This window comes from Chionomys nivalis, chromosome 14, assembly GCF_950005125.1.
Source record: "Chionomys nivalis chromosome 14, mChiNiv1.1, whole genome shotgun sequence".
In the NCBI taxonomy this organism is placed as follows: Eukaryota; Metazoa; Chordata; class Mammalia; order Rodentia; family Cricetidae; genus Chionomys; species Chionomys nivalis.
In genome coordinates this window covers 22,546,726-22,563,315 of record NC_080099.1, presented here as the reverse complement: position 1 = coordinate 22,563,315, position 16,590 = coordinate 22,546,726, and the positions used below count along the sequence as shown (strand labels likewise).

General features: G+C 45.6%; 1 protein-coding gene across 4 annotated transcripts in view; it reads right to left on the bottom strand.

Annotated features, from left to right (window-relative positions):
- Piezo2 (piezo type mechanosensitive ion channel component 2) overlaps positions 1–16,590 on the bottom strand; it is a 347,577-nt gene that overhangs the window by 6,997 nt on the left and 323,990 nt on the right. For all 4 annotated transcript variants that reach the window (XM_057788597.1, XM_057788599.1, XM_057788598.1 and 1 more), the window contains 10 exons: positions 15,983–16,165; positions 13,467–13,719; positions 12,132–12,264; positions 10,929–11,076; positions 10,615–10,829; positions 9,411–9,569; positions 7,263–7,410; positions 2,709–2,897; positions 2,025–2,117; positions 615–787 (listed from right to left, as the gene is read on the bottom strand). In XM_057788597.1, the coding sequence (XP_057644580.1) occupies positions 615–787; positions 2,025–2,117; positions 2,709–2,897; positions 7,263–7,410; positions 9,411–9,569; positions 10,615–10,829; positions 10,929–11,076; positions 12,132–12,264; positions 13,467–13,719; positions 15,983–16,165 (1,694 nt within the window). The remainder of the gene's footprint in view (positions 1–614; positions 788–2,024; positions 2,118–2,708; positions 2,898–7,262; positions 7,411–9,410; positions 9,570–10,614; positions 10,830–10,928; positions 11,077–12,131; positions 12,265–13,466; positions 13,720–15,982; positions 16,166–16,590) is intronic.

Here is a 16,590-nt window from a genome sequence, read left to right as displayed (position 1 = left end):
GGTGGAATGTCTAGATGCAGGACCTTTTAGTAAGACATCCCTAGGTTTTCCAAAGGCAAAGTCGGGGGCGTATTCTCAGGCTTGGTTCTGGTGGGGATAGGGATAGAGCTGGCTCTCCTGCTTCGGGGACTGCTAAGGTACCCCCAAATCTCACACCCACAGAACAGACCCCCAAATCTCACACCCTCAGAACAGACCTCCCAAGGCTTCTCTAGTGGAGCAGGGATGCTGGTGGGATCCAAGCCTGCAAACACAGTTCTCTATTACTCAAGCCAAACTTCAGTTTTTTGTAGTGATCTTAACTAAGTACACCGACTCTATTTTCTAACCCATTCTTTCCCTCCTTTCTCTACTCTTCTGTCTTGCTCACAGAATTCATTGCTGGCCTCTCTTAGAAAAGAAAAAAAAAGCCTAATTTAAAAAGACCTAAGCCATTCCTAGTCTTGTCATTGGTTCCTAGAAAAGCCATATTTCCTCAGTGAAATGCGAGCTTTAGCAGAAAAGGCAAGTGGTTGAACGTAAAGATCGTGTCAAGCGGTGTTACTGTTTGTTCCCCCAGCCTAAGGGAAGAGTAGGGTTAGGGAAGGATGCATGGAAGGAAACACAGTAACTACCTCTGAATACTCCATGAAAAAACAACAGAGAAGAAACTATTGGGGTCGGTGAGCTCCTGTATCATTTTCTGCTTACTGGGAGGGCTGATGGTCCACAAAGAATTTGAGTTTCCTTCCAGTTCTGCGACTGTTATGTCTTCTTTTTCATAATTCTCCAGAAATTGCATAGCACCCTGCACACACACAAACACACACGTTGTGAATGGATTCTACACACGCTGCTCATGAAGGAAGCAACTCATCTTTCGCTCAATTTTACGAAGAAGTCTCCATAGGGAGGATTGTTTACACGATGCCCAGGCTTTAGGTTTCCCAGAGCAGGAACATGGCAGCTCCAGTCACATGCCCAACCGTTCCTATCCACCCAGAAAGGAGAGCTTCATAACCCACATCATGTTTCCCCATTGCCAAGAAATCCGTGAACTGAGGAAGCAGACCCTCCTCACAGGAGACAGGATGCTCCTGTCCTGAGGGATGCTGATCATCTGAGATTGGCTTTGTTGCTATGGACTTTAGGTGACGATTTTAAATAGAAGCATCGGTTTGCCAGATCTGTTTCCGTAAATTGAAACTATCATCTGTGAAACTTTTTTATGATGAAACTCGTGTTATTATCTTATTGTTATTATGTTATTATAAATGATAGAGAAATGAGCAACATCGGCTACATCCCCACCACGAGCACACTACCAAGGAGTTATGTAGTAAGGGACACATTTCTTTTGGTTTGACGTTTTAAAATATAATAGTCTGATTCTTTTCTTATCTATATTTTATTTGAGAACTTGTCATAAAACTAATAGGATTCTTAAAAGACATTTTTTTATTACAAGAGAAATTACTTAGGAAATCATCTCTTCAGATAACAAAGTGTGTACTGTGCATATGGTCAGAAGCGCAGACCTTTTCTTCCAGGAGGACTGTTGGAGGAACCAGTGCCAGCTGGATTCATGTAATATATTTGGTATGATTTCCTTAACCAACCAGGTTTTTTTAACGCTCAAATCACTTCCGTTTCTGCTATCAAAAGCAATGTGTTCTTAGGCAAGCATCCACCTAGTTGCTTTCCCATATTTTGAATTAATTTCTTAACTTGGGGTTCCCAGGGCAAGCAAGCCAATCAAAGACCACTATCACCACTTTAAAAATCATATGTATTTGTTTAAATGAGCAAAACCCTGTTGAACTTTCATTAAAATGTTCCAAATTAAACTCGTGTTTGCTGTCATTTATGTTTCTCATGCTATCAAAGTAGCTAATGACTGGCCAGGTGCCACAGGTAACTGAGGCGCCTAGAAAACTTCATCATCTCACCACCAGGGGGCAGAGCAAAGCCATCCAGCTGCCTGACACCAGCAAGAGAGCCCACAAGGAGGCGGTCTTCCTTGAGTTCTGCCCACATTTACTTACAGTGTTGGCGGTGAAAGACTTTAGGAATGTTTGATACTTTGTATTGTCCATAACCTTCAGCTGGCTTTGCTGGGCACTCATTGTGAAGATAGGCTGGAAAACAAAGGTACATGGCAGTCAGCAGGAAACACCGGCACTTCCCCGCATTTGGGTTAAAGGGAAAACATTTCCTTGTTATGAACTACTGATCCCCTGAAGGCAGTTGGCCTCAGAGATCTTTTACACGGATCAGTCCTATACTCAAAACCAATGAACCGTTACTATTATTACTGTTGGTGCTGTTTTACTATTTGCTGTGCTACGGATCAAACTCAGGCCCTTGCATATCCTCGGAAACACAACTTCCCTGTCACCAAGTATGTGCACTTTCTTTCACATACCATGTGTCTTCTGATCAGAGAGCATTTAGATAAAACTCTGCCATCAACCGGGTAGTGGTGGCACATGCCTTTAATCCCAGCACTTGGGAGGCAGAGGCAGGAGGATCTCTGTGAATATGAGGCCAGCCTGGGCTACAGAGTCAGTTCCAGGGCAGTCAGGGCTACACAGAGAAATCCTGTCCTGAATAAAACAACAAAACAAAACTGGCATTGCGAACTATCATCACTACCCACCCTAGTCAGGGCTCTTATGAACGAATACTGCATTAGGAGAGGTCCCAAACCATGGGGGAAGCTAGGTTACCTGATATCCACCCAGGGTGATTGTGACTGACACGTCCAGGGGCTGGTTGATAACCCCTGCGACAGATTTGATCAGAGACATGAAGAGCAGCGGGAACCACACGATACAGATGAGCAAGACGATGATCATGCCGCCCATGCCGTACTTCACCGCTTTCTTCTTCTTCTGGCCCCGGGGCTGGGGGTATCTCTAGAACACAAGGATTCAGAAAGATGCCTGAGAGAAGAGGGAGGAGGCAGGGTCAGACAAGGGTGAGCGCTTCCCTCACTCACTGCCCTGGGGAATACAGATTTGGTCCTGATTCCTCTTTACATGGGGCAGAGACCTTATCCCAGCCTTGGAATCGAGGGATGAAGCTGTACCAAAGCCCAAGAGGCACCCGTTAAACTCAATGCATAGTGCATCCTCTCAAAGACGGTGTTGTTCTGGTTCTTAAGATCTGCCTGGCCAGCGTGGCCCTCCTGTGGCCAGTGAGGGACAAAGCCCCTCTAAGTGCTGGACATGGCTGGTGAGAGGAAAGGAGGAATTCATGTGGTAGGAACAGGAACAAGAGCCAGCACAGTCTCTGGCTGTGTCACCTCTGCAGGCCACACTGCAGACTCAATAAGTTTCCCCGGAAGGGTGAGGCAAGTGGGAGGAGCTGGCTTTGCTTGAGAAGTTAGTGTCTGAGGTTTGTGAGTGTCTTGCCTGTTACTCATGCCTTTCTCCCTTTCTCAGTTACTTTCCAGGTTAGCTGACGCTATGGTTGGGGTTTGGTTTGATCCTTCTGATACTCAGGTTGAGCTGTGATCACCAGAATGAGCACTGAGATGATTAGAAGCTTTAATGAACCCATCTGGAGAGAACGTAGTAATTGGGTATCTTGAGAGTTATTCTGCTATGAATGCCAGTCCAGCCAGGTCTCTTGTGTTTTCCTTATCTCTCTATACGATGTCCTGTACCACATGAGAACTTTGCCAACAAAAAGTCTGTTACTAGAGGTGGCCCTCTTCATGGGGAACCGGACTCCTAATTTACCCCATATGCAATCCTTGACAGACTACAGAGAAGACCTTTCAAAGGGGCTGCCAACTTTTTGTCCCGGGCTACTTTCCCGTTCCTCTCTCGGTAGCTCAGTGCTTTATTGTTGGAAAACTGGAAAACCACAGTGCTGTTCCTGTTATAAGTCTAATTAGCTTCCCAGAGCATGCTGGGAAGTGGCCTCATGGGGATGAGTGCAAAGTTGGCCGTTCACATCTTAAGTTCATGGCAAATCTTTGCCTTTCAGGAAGCTGATCTTGCTTCACAGAGTACACTATAATGATCCTATCGCAGAGCTTCCAACAGAGAACTAGAAAGAGGCACTCGGGTCTCAGTGTGCTAAGTACTGGATGGGCTATGCAGAGAAGTGGGAAGGCCCCAGGGAAAGGTGAACCAAATCTGGATCTAGGGAAGGCCTGTGAGAAAAAAAAAAATGCCACATTTGACATTTGAGGTTGTGAAGACCAGGAGAAGGGAGCAGGAGTTTTCAGAGAGTAAAGAAACTCACTAAGGTTTTAAAAGTATCCAGCAAACATCCCTGTGAGAGCAGACGAGAAGAGATAGAGATTGGGGCAGCGGACTTAGGAGCAAACAGAAAAGTAGATGCTCCATCTGCCCCAAGTCAACTCATGTTTCCCACTAACTCGCTCAACAAAGCTTCCCTACCTACTGGCGAATCTGTTTTCCCAGAAGCTGCTTTCCGGCAAGCACCTGTTTATTACATGTGTGCTCACTGTGAGACAAGATACTCACACGTCTTTCCTGGACCTCACGACCTATGCTTTGGGGTTTGCATGCTGTAGCAAGTCCGGCTGCACCAACGCTGCTTAGCAAGTGTTCTCTCACAGCAGACCGAAAACAAAGGCCCCAGATTGCTGCTCTTCCATTTACAGTCTTTCGTCACAAGTTGTTCCAGCCACTTGGGCTTACCCTGCTCTGGCATTTGGGCTGCCATAGAAAGGGAATGTGGCAGATACAACAAAGAGAATCCTCTCAGCCTCAGTTCCCCAGGCTTCCCAGGAATGTGAGGCCATCTGGAGGGGAACCTGGGGCTTCTCTGAGGATAAGGGAAGGCCATCATCGTCTCTCCCTGTAGGCCCCATGACTGTGGATCCAGCCAATGTCAGATGGCATATGCTAGAGGGGAATTGTGGGAACTATTTTTTGTTCTAACTCACTCAAGAATGCAGCCTGATCCCCATTTGTAGAGCGTCTGCAAGCTGTTAGGCATCATGAGTGCTAGAGAATTGATTTAATAGTGCGGGGGGGTTCATGGGGTCTGTGAAAACACCCTTGTCTCCAGAATTGTGAACCACAAATAAACCTTTCTTCCTTTGGAGTTGATTTGCCTTAGGTGTTTAGTTTATAGTATCAGCAATCTAACATATGGACGCAGACTTAGTGTCTCCATAAAGTAAACATTACCCTGGGGCCCTAAGGGTCTATGTACTTGGATGTTTCCTGGCAACCAATTTGTAAGGTAGCCAGCTCTATCATGAAGTAGCATTGGTCCTTGGAATGTCTTATTTTCCATTTATTGGAGCTTTTGTCTACTTGTCTTTTTGTTGGTTTATGCCTCACAAATTAATCTAGTTTTGCATGGTTTTCTAAAATATTCACAGTGTTGAAAATAGCTGTTATTTCTGCTGCTTCTTATGTTTTGCTAGTGATCCAAGTGATTCTTGATTCTTTCTAGGGTTCTCATATGTGGCCATTTCTAGGGTCTTCGTTACCCTCACTATCACCCTGTGTTCTTTGATGCTCATGTTTTCCCTTCTGGCTGCATGTAGGTTGTCCTCGGAGGAACAATGAATGGGACATTCTCTATGCAGTATTGAGAAGTTGTGGATGGGACCTGTGCAAGGCATTTGGGCCAAACATGGTGTCTTCATGAATGAACTCAAATTTTTTTGAGGAATGGCTTTGTTATCATGAGAGGCTGTCCCCTCTTCTTTATCACACTTTCTTGGCTCTTTCTTTGGTTTCTCACCATGCATAAAGAGGCAGGAAGCCCAATAAATGCTGCCCTGTAGGACCAGGAGTGAAAAATAAATCTCTTTTCTTTATAAATTGCCTTGTTCCAGATGTTTGTTACAGCAATAACAAAAGAATAGACTAAGGCATTATTCCAGTTTTTGTGCTCTTTAAATATAAGGACAAGAGGCTGTAGAGATGGCTCAGTGGTCTGGCTGCTCTTCTAGAGGACCCAGGTTCGATTCCCAGTACCCACAAGGTGACTCACAAGTGTTGCTAACTCCAGTCCAGGGGAATCTATCAGCTCCTCCAAGCCACGAACCTGCAGTTTCCTGGGAATCTCGTCGCAAACCCTATTTCCAGGGAAAAGAATGTGTTCTGTGCCCCTGCACCATCCTACCAATTTTAGGGGCTTCCAGTTAAAATTTACCAGTGTAATCCCACCACAGGAATGTCAGGGACACCCTGCAACTTCACTAAGCAAAAAGGAGAAAAGAAGAAAAAAATTCATGGCAGTCTTCTGAGATGCAACTTGAGAACCACAAAAGAGTAAACGTAGCTAACGCTGAGACAATCACTTGCTTCATCTCTCTTTGGGGGAGCCCACATGTGTGCTGTCTGGTTTCTTTAACTTCCTTCCGAGTGCTTATCCTGCTCGTAGCTCTTAAGCTTGAACCTATCTTAGAATACTTCTAACAAAATCTCCAGCTCTGCTTCATGACCAAAGTCCTGAAATTCTGCATCAAAGCCACAAATTCTGGTTTGGCCTCAGCTGGGGTCCCTAAACATTTAGAGGAATCTTTCAGTGCGAATTCTTGAGCGGCAGTGTGGAGCCATGTCTCTAGCTCCTCATCTCTAACAGTACTCAACACCTTCAGTTCCACAGACATCATAAACGCATATGCCTCCTGATGGACGGTAGAGATGGCTTGCTGGGGAGAGCTGGGAACGCACACTAGATGTTACACACATTAGAAGAGACGCTTTGAAAGACAATATCTCAGAGGTAAGACAGGAAGACATTTTCCACTCCTTGGCTAATGTTGGTTGTGTGTTTCTGTTACCATGATACAAGATACTCTGATTCCATATGACAAGCTTTAAGACTATCCAGTAAGGCTAAACTATGGTTAAACTTAATAGCTACCTACTCTAAGAGCATTTGTTTAAATCATTTCCTTTACCAGGGAGGTTAAAGTGGCCATCCCTCCTTGTTGGCGAGCATGAGTCCACATTGCCCAACCAACCCTAGTTTCTCTGCACTCGACTCGCCAGTGAGCATTCAAGGGTGACTAGGTCATGTGGCAACACCTCCCTTCTTTTACATCAATTGCCCGAAGAAGAAACATCTGGATGCTGTTGCTGACAATGGCAGAAGTGAATTTAAAGCCGACAACCCCAGTGGGTTGGAAATCAATGCTGTATTTTTAGCTCATGGCAGGTTTCACGCCCCCACCTCCATCCATTTGGCCGCAAACACGCAGCATTCGCTTTAATCCTGTAACTGACCGGTGCTCGCGAGCAGCTGGTGGGAATGAGGCACTTTCATGGGCTCTTTACCTTTTCCGATTCTCGCCAACACTTTAAGATGAAAATGTGTGCATAAATGTCCTCCACACAAATCCAGCTGGAGAGGCTCAAGGTCGTGTCTGTCCATACCCAGTCCATCACAGCCCTCAGTTCAGTCAGGAACGGGACCAGGCGGAACCTGCAGGGAACCACATTTAGTCAGATGGACATTTGGAGGATGGACCCGTTGTCAAGCTCACCTCAGAAGTTCATGGGGAAGAAATTTGTTTAAAAGGTGATGAGTTAAGAAAAACTCTCAAGGTAATCTTCACAGCAAAATCCACCTGGGAATACAACTGCTTCACACTATAAATTGAATATATGGATTGATATTTTTTCATCCCTATTTTCTCTGATGGTTGTAACCGACTGGGATTTCATATTAAAAGTTGATCCTGGTTTTTTTTCACATGTGTTTGTATTGTAAGAATCAATGGGCAGAGGGTTATTTGAGTTGTTATGGCTTTGTTGATGGATGAGTCAGGAAAGAGTCGATATCTGATAAAGATGAGAGCAGATGGGGGATGCAGGGGGACCAGGGAATGTCACTGGAGTCAGAGAGAGGACTCATGATCAGCTGCTTGCCTAGGTTAAAGAGGTTCACTGCTTTCAGTTGTACTGGGGAGTGGGCTACCCTGAGCTCCATCAGGCTCTGAGGAATATTCCAAACTCTTTGAATGACAGAGATTTTTTCTGCCAGGCTGGGGAAGTAGGCTGATTCTAGGATCCCCTACAGCAGTGTTGTTATCACTCAAAACCCCTGCCCTGGGCTACCTGCTTCAGCTCTACAGATTAAGTAGTAAACCAGCACCTGGAAGAAACAGCCAGCCCAGGCCTAGGGTAGAACATGTGGTTGATCACAACGTCAGGATGCATCCCAAACCACTTCTGACCTATCACCAGAGATCAGAACTAATGCCATGGAGGGGCCAGCTGTGCCTACAGCCACCTTATCTCTTGAGACATGGTGTAACTTTTGGGGGAATGCAATGGTATGCTATCACAGAAATCATCATACGGAAGAACATGGGAAATGTAGCTTGCTTGATGAACTACCAGAAACCGGCAGCATGATGCCACTCGGGCTTCTTTTTTTTTTTTTTTTTTTTTTTGGTTTTTTGAGACAGGGTTTCTCTGTGGTTTTGGAGCCTGTCCTGGAACTAGCTCTTGTAGACCAGGCTGGTCTCGAACTCCCAGAGATCCGCCTGTCTCTGCCTCCCGAGTGCTGGGATTAAAGGCGTGCGCCACCACCGCCCGGCGCCACTCGGGCTTCTTGATGCGTGAGCTCACAGCACACAAAGAACTCCAGGGGTGTCTGGAATGGTGCTGGCCCCCGCCATTCTATTTTACTATGTCCAGAAATGTATTAATACTTCAGAATTCTCTGTGTCTACTCTGCTCCCCTGTCATTGCTTGAGAATTTCATACATGCATATAATCCACCTCTTATTTCCTCCCCTGTAATCCCTCCCGTCTCTCATCACCTTTCCACCCAACTCCGTTGTGCTCTGTTTGATTGTTTAAGCCCGTGGAGTTCACTTAGTGCAGTCTATATAGCATGTGTTTAAGAATATCTGCTGGAGCATGCATAGCTTTCCAGGACCCACACACACTCTTAAGGGAAACTGAGTCCCAGTCTCCCACAGCCAATAGCATTTTAGCTAGGGTGACCACATCCTGGCTCCAAGATGAGATTTTGTCTGGACTAACTGATCTTATGCGGATCCTGTGCACAACCATTGTAAGTTCAAAGGTGTGACTGCCTTGCTGTGTCCAGAAAACACTTTTGTTGTAGTCCCCCCCCCCCCGGCTCTTATGATCTTCCTGACGTCCTCTCCTTCAATGACCCTTGAGCTTCGGGAAGACTTTTTATTCCCAAACATTATCATGATAACTAGGTAAGTTACTAGAGTGAAAATAATCCAGTGCGGATGATTCTAGGGCAACTTCCTGGCAGGTATTCTGTGATGAAGTGTGAAAAGGTGTTTAAAGGAGGAACTTGTGTGGGGCTGACACTGCAAGAGTTTCTGGGTGCCTTACACCCCTGCTTTCTCTCTCTCTCCTCCCTCCTGGTGGAAGAAACACAACGCCTCCCTACTGCTTCCACTCCACTAGTGAAAGACAAGGCAGTGCCCTCACCCTTGGAACAAAAAGAGGTTGACATAATTGTAGCTCTTGGTGAGGAAGTTTCCGAGCACGCGCGTTGGGTAGCCACAGCGGATCTGATAGGCAGACAACCCAAAGTACACACACTTCACGAAGTACCAAAGCTGAGCCACCAGGTTCTGGCTGAATTTCCTGAAAGACAAAATTATGGAAGATAAAACAATGGGATGCTTTTCCTGTACAGAAGGCAACAGTTTAGAACAAAGAACAAAATTCCCCTCTGTCACTACAACCTAAGAGAGTGGAGTGGACGCCTTCTGTTTATAGTAATCTGCTTTGTTTTTCTTTTATTTATTGATTAAGTTGTTCACACACTAATCATTAACTGGGCTACAAGACTCATTTGAGGTGGAAGTACGGATTTCAAAGACCATAGGAGAAAAGGGGGAACTTTGGGTGTGGGAGAGATGGGAGAAGTGGAAGAGAATTTGAGGTACTGGAACTCAGCTTACTGAGGACTTTTAGATCTATATCCCATTCTAGGTGTCAGGGGAAAACCAGTAGCCACCTTCAAGTTCCACCCTTAGTAAACTTCAGGTTGCCTTATTCTTGAAATAGTCTTGCTGTATAGCCCAGGCTGGCCTCGAACTCATGACTGTTCTAGCCTCCTGAATGCTGGGATTACTGTGTACCTCAACTTGCTCAGTAGTATCTACCCTTTATAAATTCACTCATGCCAATTCTTAGTCTATTTTAACCATTAGCAACAGTCTTGACAGAAACAACATCATTTTGTAATGGGTCTACCCGGTCCCCTTCATGGGCTTTTTGGGTTCCATTATCATCCATGTGTCTGATATTATCACTTTCCCCCTATCATCTCCTGATACGTCTTTAAACCAGTGGAATAACCCAATTTCTCATCAGTTTCTCATATGACACTGTCTCATGTCCTCTTCCCCTTTGACGGATGCACCTAAGACCAAACTTAGCTCCTCTTGACATTGGCTGGGTGGTAGAGACAAACACAGCTCAAAGTTCTTTGGTCTGCCCTGGATCTGAGACAGTCACTTCTCTTATTTCTGAAACCTTTGTTTCTGCAAACATTGATGAAATACAGTTGAGCCAATGAGGAGGATGAGCGAACTCCTACTCTGCGTTTGAACTGAACGTCACTGAGATCCTTGCCTTTCCCTGTCCCGCCGTCCTGGCGGATCTCTGTGGGGGGAGACCTTACCTCTCAGTCACACTGGGTAAGATGAAGAACATCCAGAAGTGGATCCCAAACACGAGGATGACCTGGAAAATGACCTTGCCCAGCACAGTCTTCCTGAGGTAGAGCGCACGGTCCACAACCATGGTTCCAAACTGAATAAGAACCATCACCAGGAATGGCCCAGGGACCTGGTCTTCTGATAGAGAAGAGGTAATATCTGCAGCCGCTGAGTGTTTCTGGGGAGGAAAGAACAGGCTCAGCCTAAGTGGTACTTCCCAAGATGGAAACCTTCCCTCCTAGTCAGCGGATGAGGGCATGCCCTTGGCCCAACCTACCCCAAAGGCCCAGAAGCCAAAGACGATGATGATGAAGTCCACAGTGTCGGCCAGGAACATGAGCACATACACGTCAGTCACGGCACTGTAGTCCGGGTGGATGAGGTCATAGAAAAACTGCCGAATGGGTACGTATATCTGCAGAGTTCTGCAAGACAGGGCCACTGTTTCACAAGGGCAGCATGGGAAAGCTCCACTCTCCTGCTCCTGTCCAGGTCCCACCTTCTACCACAAGCAGAGGCAGAGACCCTTGGAGAGACTCCTTCTCAGGGAGTACAGAGGAGTCTACTGCCAACGCAGGTATGACCTGGAGGGTGTTATGACTCTTCCCTTACTTGAAGCCGAACAGAATTGCGTAAAGCCCTAAAAGCCAGGCACTGGGTATGTGGCTGTGTTGCAGAATTCTCTCTGTTTCACCCTAAGCTTATATAAAATTTCGGGTGAGACTCTGACTGAGGCCAGAGGAGGAGAAAGTGAAGGAGCCTATGAGGGCACTGAGTCCTGGAGTTCCATATCTGAGTAAATATCAGATGTCTCCTGTCTCTTCTGATTTGGAGTCTTATGCCCATCGTGGCATCTCCCTGCTGCTCTTGGCTTTTATTTCTTTTCTTTGCCATTACCACTGTACAAACATGTCTCTGTCTCTCTATTATCCTTCAAGCCCTATAGCTTCACTGTGACTTGGGTTCTGCATTTAAATCAAAGCCCCATTTAAGAGCTGCACACTCTCCAGGTTCGTGCCTATCTATATTTAGGGCTGGGCCTTGCCTGTGTCACATCACAGTCCCAGTCCTATTGTGTCTTTCTCTTTGCTTGTGCTTGGGCATTGCCTTGTTGAATCACTAGCAAGGTAGAGGGACCTGTGAAGAAGGTCAGTGACCAACTGTAGGATGATGAATAAGGAGCCTGGCCCAATGCTATCCAGCCCCATTATTGGAGGAAAGAGGGCATCATGACTCCCACCCAACGTGAACCCCATGCTCCCCCATGCCTGGCTGGGCTTTCAGAAGCAATGCCTGAAAGCTTATAAAGTGAACCCTTGATGTAGCATTCACTAAGAGATGGTTTCTAAAGCACTATAACCATGGGTCACTGTCTGCTATTGCAACAAACGCATTCTCCCTTCTTCACCTCTGGTTTCTAGGGAGTCATTGGTACCAGCTCCAGTCAGAGCACACAGCCCACGTGTCTCTGCCCACTCACTTCTTTATGGTAAATGCCTTTGCCTTGATGAAATGCTCTTGAAGCTTTTCCATGTAAAGTTCTCTTTTGCTTTTCTGTTTAATGCTCAAAACACTGCTTCCTCTCTGGCTACTGTTCCGGGTGCTTGTGCTACCTAGAAAGAGCAGGAAAAGGAGAGAGGTCAGAGACTTGAGGGTTAACAGTGGATCTGTCAACAAGTCAACAGAACTCAGTTTGGGCGTAGGGCCCTGGCTTTCTCGTGACCCAGAGGATGCAGAGTACCGATGGCTTTAAGACTGACTACTGAGCGTTCAATGAGCGGACTCCTATGCTGACCTGAGGCTGGGATAGATCTGCGGGTTCATACCCAGTGGGTTTCCCCTGCATGGTTCTGTAGCATTTGTTCAGGAAGAAACACAGAGGGGAATAGCTTTATTTGTGCTCACTAGTGTTCTAGGTCTCAGATTTTTCCAGATGGGGGTGCATGACTCAGATTTATTCTCATATTCTGATTGCTACAACTGGAAAACCAGTATGACTTGATCTCCCAGTATCTGCCCCAAAAGCAGGTTCTGAAGATAAATGCCTGAGTCCTGGAGAAGCATCAGACATGAACCCCTAACTACAAAGGCCCAGTTACTTCCAAATAGCAACTTTTGGATTGCACTCAACGTTTAGAAAGGAATTAAAAACTAGCTTAGGAAATAATTAGACAACTTCGTTGTAAGTCTCCAACTGAAGCTGATCCTTGTGGCACGTGCTTGTAATTATAGCTATTTGGGAGGTGGAAGCTGGAGGATTTGAACGTTCAAGGCCCACCTGTGCTACAGAGTTCAAAGCCAGCCTGTGAAATGAAGGGAGACATAGCTCAGGATAAAAACTAGTAAGACAGAAATGGGTAGGGCTAGAGCCCAGTGTAGTGCATTTGCCTAGTATACAAATGTGAGAGAGACCCTGGGTTCAGTCCCCAGTAGCCCCCTCCCAAATCTCCGTTGGTAAAAATCTAAATCCATCTACAAAATCTGTTGATTTCTATCCCACCCAGCAGAGGTTTCGTATATGGTGAATGAATTATCATGGGCCTTACATTGCTACACGTTAGCCTGTGTGCTGGCTGCCTCCTTTGTTACCTGATACCCTGGTCCCTGGATGGGCTATCATACCTTGAACAATGAAGGAAGCTACAGAGCTGAAACGGGACCTGAACTTGGGTCTGTCTGATGTCAGAGGATGTTCCTTCATATTACAGTATCTTCAACTGATAGCACCCAACCGCTCCCCTTTCCAGATGCAGAGACACAGGAGAAATAAGACTGCCCGGGGCTTATTTCAGCCTAACGGCCATATAATGGATACCTCTTTTGGACCTGTTTGAAGAGAAGCTGGATTGTGGGGAGATCTGGGTGCTGCTGCAGGAACGTTTTCTCCGGATGGCCCCTGGCTGCTCTGGGAATGTCACGTGCACAGATTCCACAGAAGCGGCCAGGTTGATGGACTTCAGTGAATCTGAGGAGCCTCTTCTGCCGTGATCAAGGGACAGCTCGTCATCAGACTCCTCCTTGTCCGTGTCACTGTCAACGATGTCATCCTCGTCCCATAAGCCGTGACACTGAGAAGCAGAGAAGGTGACAGCTGAGGCTAGCATCTCAGGTGGGCCAACTGGCTTTCTTATAGTGTCGATTCTAACATTCAGCCCCTTGAAACTGGAAATCCAAGGGAGGCATATCTAAGGAAGCTTGTGCAGAATTGTGTAAGTGTCCTAGGAGAGTGGAGATGGTTGTTGGTGAAAAGAGTTTGTGTAATTAACCAACACAAGGTAGGTATAGTTAGGATAGCTAGGTAAGGATGAAATGGTAGCTTCTTGATTTGTTAGAACCTTCTAGAACTTATTAGCGTGCTCACTAGAAATAGCCTTGGCCCACTTATTATCCACAGGTGAATCCAATCTTAGCATTCCACGTTACAAGTGTCTCTACTTTGTAGAATGATTCTGTCTGTCTCCCAGTCCACATGGTGGGGGTGAGCCTTGGCTTACTCAAGACTCAGAGCAAAACTACAAAAATTCTATGCGAAATTTGGTGACTAGGTGTAGGGCAAAGACTCTGGCATCTACTGGAGATCCCGATTTCTGCTGTAAGAAAATGGGAAGAATGTATAGCTCTGGAGTCTGAGAAGCCCTTGGTCTTGCTGGAGGGAGACCCTGTTTGGATCACACATCAACTGTATGTAGTGTGGCTCCACTTGTGTGTGAAGAACTCCAGGGAGCTCCTCCCCTGAGCCCCGGATGCTGTTTGTATGAGTATTCCCAGGCCTTGGTTTGTTACTCCCTGTGAGTCATCGATAAGGCATCAAAAATTCTGAGCCTAGTGGTAATGCCTAGGATCACATCTTTGAAAACAGCCTGGGCTACATAGGCCAGGTTTGGATGCTGAGCTAGGCCCAGGATACATTAAAAAATAAAAATAAAAACAATCAGAAAAGCAAAGATCCAAGTTTTATTCTAAACAGGATCTGATAAGGACTGACAAGGCATGACTTGATTAAATGAATTAAAAATTTAAAGTATTTTGGAAAAGGGAGCAGGGCAGAAATAGAAAAAAGCCAGACTGCGACAAGCACGGCGGCTCTGAAATGGATGCTGTAGAGTTATTTCTATAGTTATGGCGGATTGGCTTCTGCTAATAGACTTCCTGTCTACAACTTGTAATGTGTGAGAAGAAAAACACACACGCGGCAAAGAAAGTCATCAGATGGGAACAAATACAGAGACCCACAACCAGACACTATGCTCGAGGAAGACCTTGGAACGTACAGGTCAATGAGATGTCTCCACCAAATCTTAGAGCCCACGGAATCTGCAGAAGAGAAGTTAGGAGGAGTGGGGGAAACAGGGGAGACAGGGGACACTGGGACCTTCGAAAATAACTGAGCAAGGTGCATACAAGCTCACAGAGACTGAAGCAACGATCATGGCACCCACATAGGTCTGCGTCTCTGCATATATATTATGGTCTTCAGTTTAGTTTTTATAGGACTTCTGAGTGTGGGAGTGAACGGGTCTCTGATGCTTCTGCCTTCACTTGAGGCTCTTTTAATTTTCTGTTGGCTTGCCTTGTCCAACTTCAGTGTGATGGTTTTCATTGAATCTTAAATTTTATTTTGTTATGTTTTATTGTTCTCTCTTAGAAGTCTGTTCTTTTCTAATGAGAGATAGGAAGGAAGTGGGTGCAATGGGAGAGTAAGTGGGGAATAACTGGAAGGGGTAGAGGGGGAAAACCGCTTTGTGATTGTACTGTATGAGAAGAATCTATGTTCAATAAAAGGGAACAAATATGTATACGTATACATACATATATACATACATACCTATATTATGTACACATACACAATGTATATTATATATATGTATACACATGTGTGTATGCACGTGTGCGAGGGGTGTATGTACCTAAAAGAAAAGGGTAAGAGTGAGTGTGCCTGGGATTTGTTGCCCTGCAGAGATCTTCCACAGGCCATGGGGCCAACAGCTTCCTCAGTGGTGAGATTTTATAGGCACAGTAGTCTACAGCTCGCCCTGGGAAGCCTCTTCCTCACAGCTGTAGCTTCTTTAGAGACTGCCTGGTGAAGATGGGCAGGGGTTGAAACGGGGAAGAGAGACAAGGTGTTGTCTCTGAGTGTTCTCGATGCTCTGACTTAGACTAGTGCTGAAACTATACCGCGTCTCCTTCATGTGATGCTCCGCAAATGCTGGTAAACGCTCAACCCTGCCATCGGCCCCACTGCCAACAATGATCCCAGTGCCCAGCAACCTCAGTACTGTTGCAGACAAAACTGACCAATATGGGGGTAACAAACTGTTAACACTTAGGTACCTTCAGAATAGAGCGATGGAAGAACAGAGCCAGCAGCTGAATGAGGTCGTAAAGAACATAACCCTCTTTCTTCTCCACTCCTATGATGTTTGGGGGAAAGTAGGGCTTGTCCTTGTTCAATTCCAAGTCCTTATTCCAAGGAAAGAAGCCAAACTGGAAGAAATATTTTACTACGATCGCCACCTACATATGGATGATAGAAGTAAAAAGTCATTCCTTCCAGGACTAGCAATGCCTGAGAAAGAGTGGAGTAAGAATTAAGAAAACATGCCTGCTGCAGTTTTAGCGGTGTGTAATTACTATATAAGATGACCTTAAAGCAATTGGGTTTAAAGTGTCCGTAGTATGCTTCTCTTTTCCAGAATAAGAGAAACACTGTTATTAAAAGTGTCACCTGTAGTGAAGCAAAGCCAATGGATCACTCCTGCTGCCACCTGAATGACTGATCATTTTCTGTTTTTGAAGAGGTAATTTTTATGTTGACTTAATTATACATTCAATTATCCAGCTATTCAAATAAGGAAGTCAGGGCAAACTTGAATATGAATATATTTATATATTATATAAGGCTTTAGTCTGTGAATTTTCCTGAAATACCGTGCACTTGT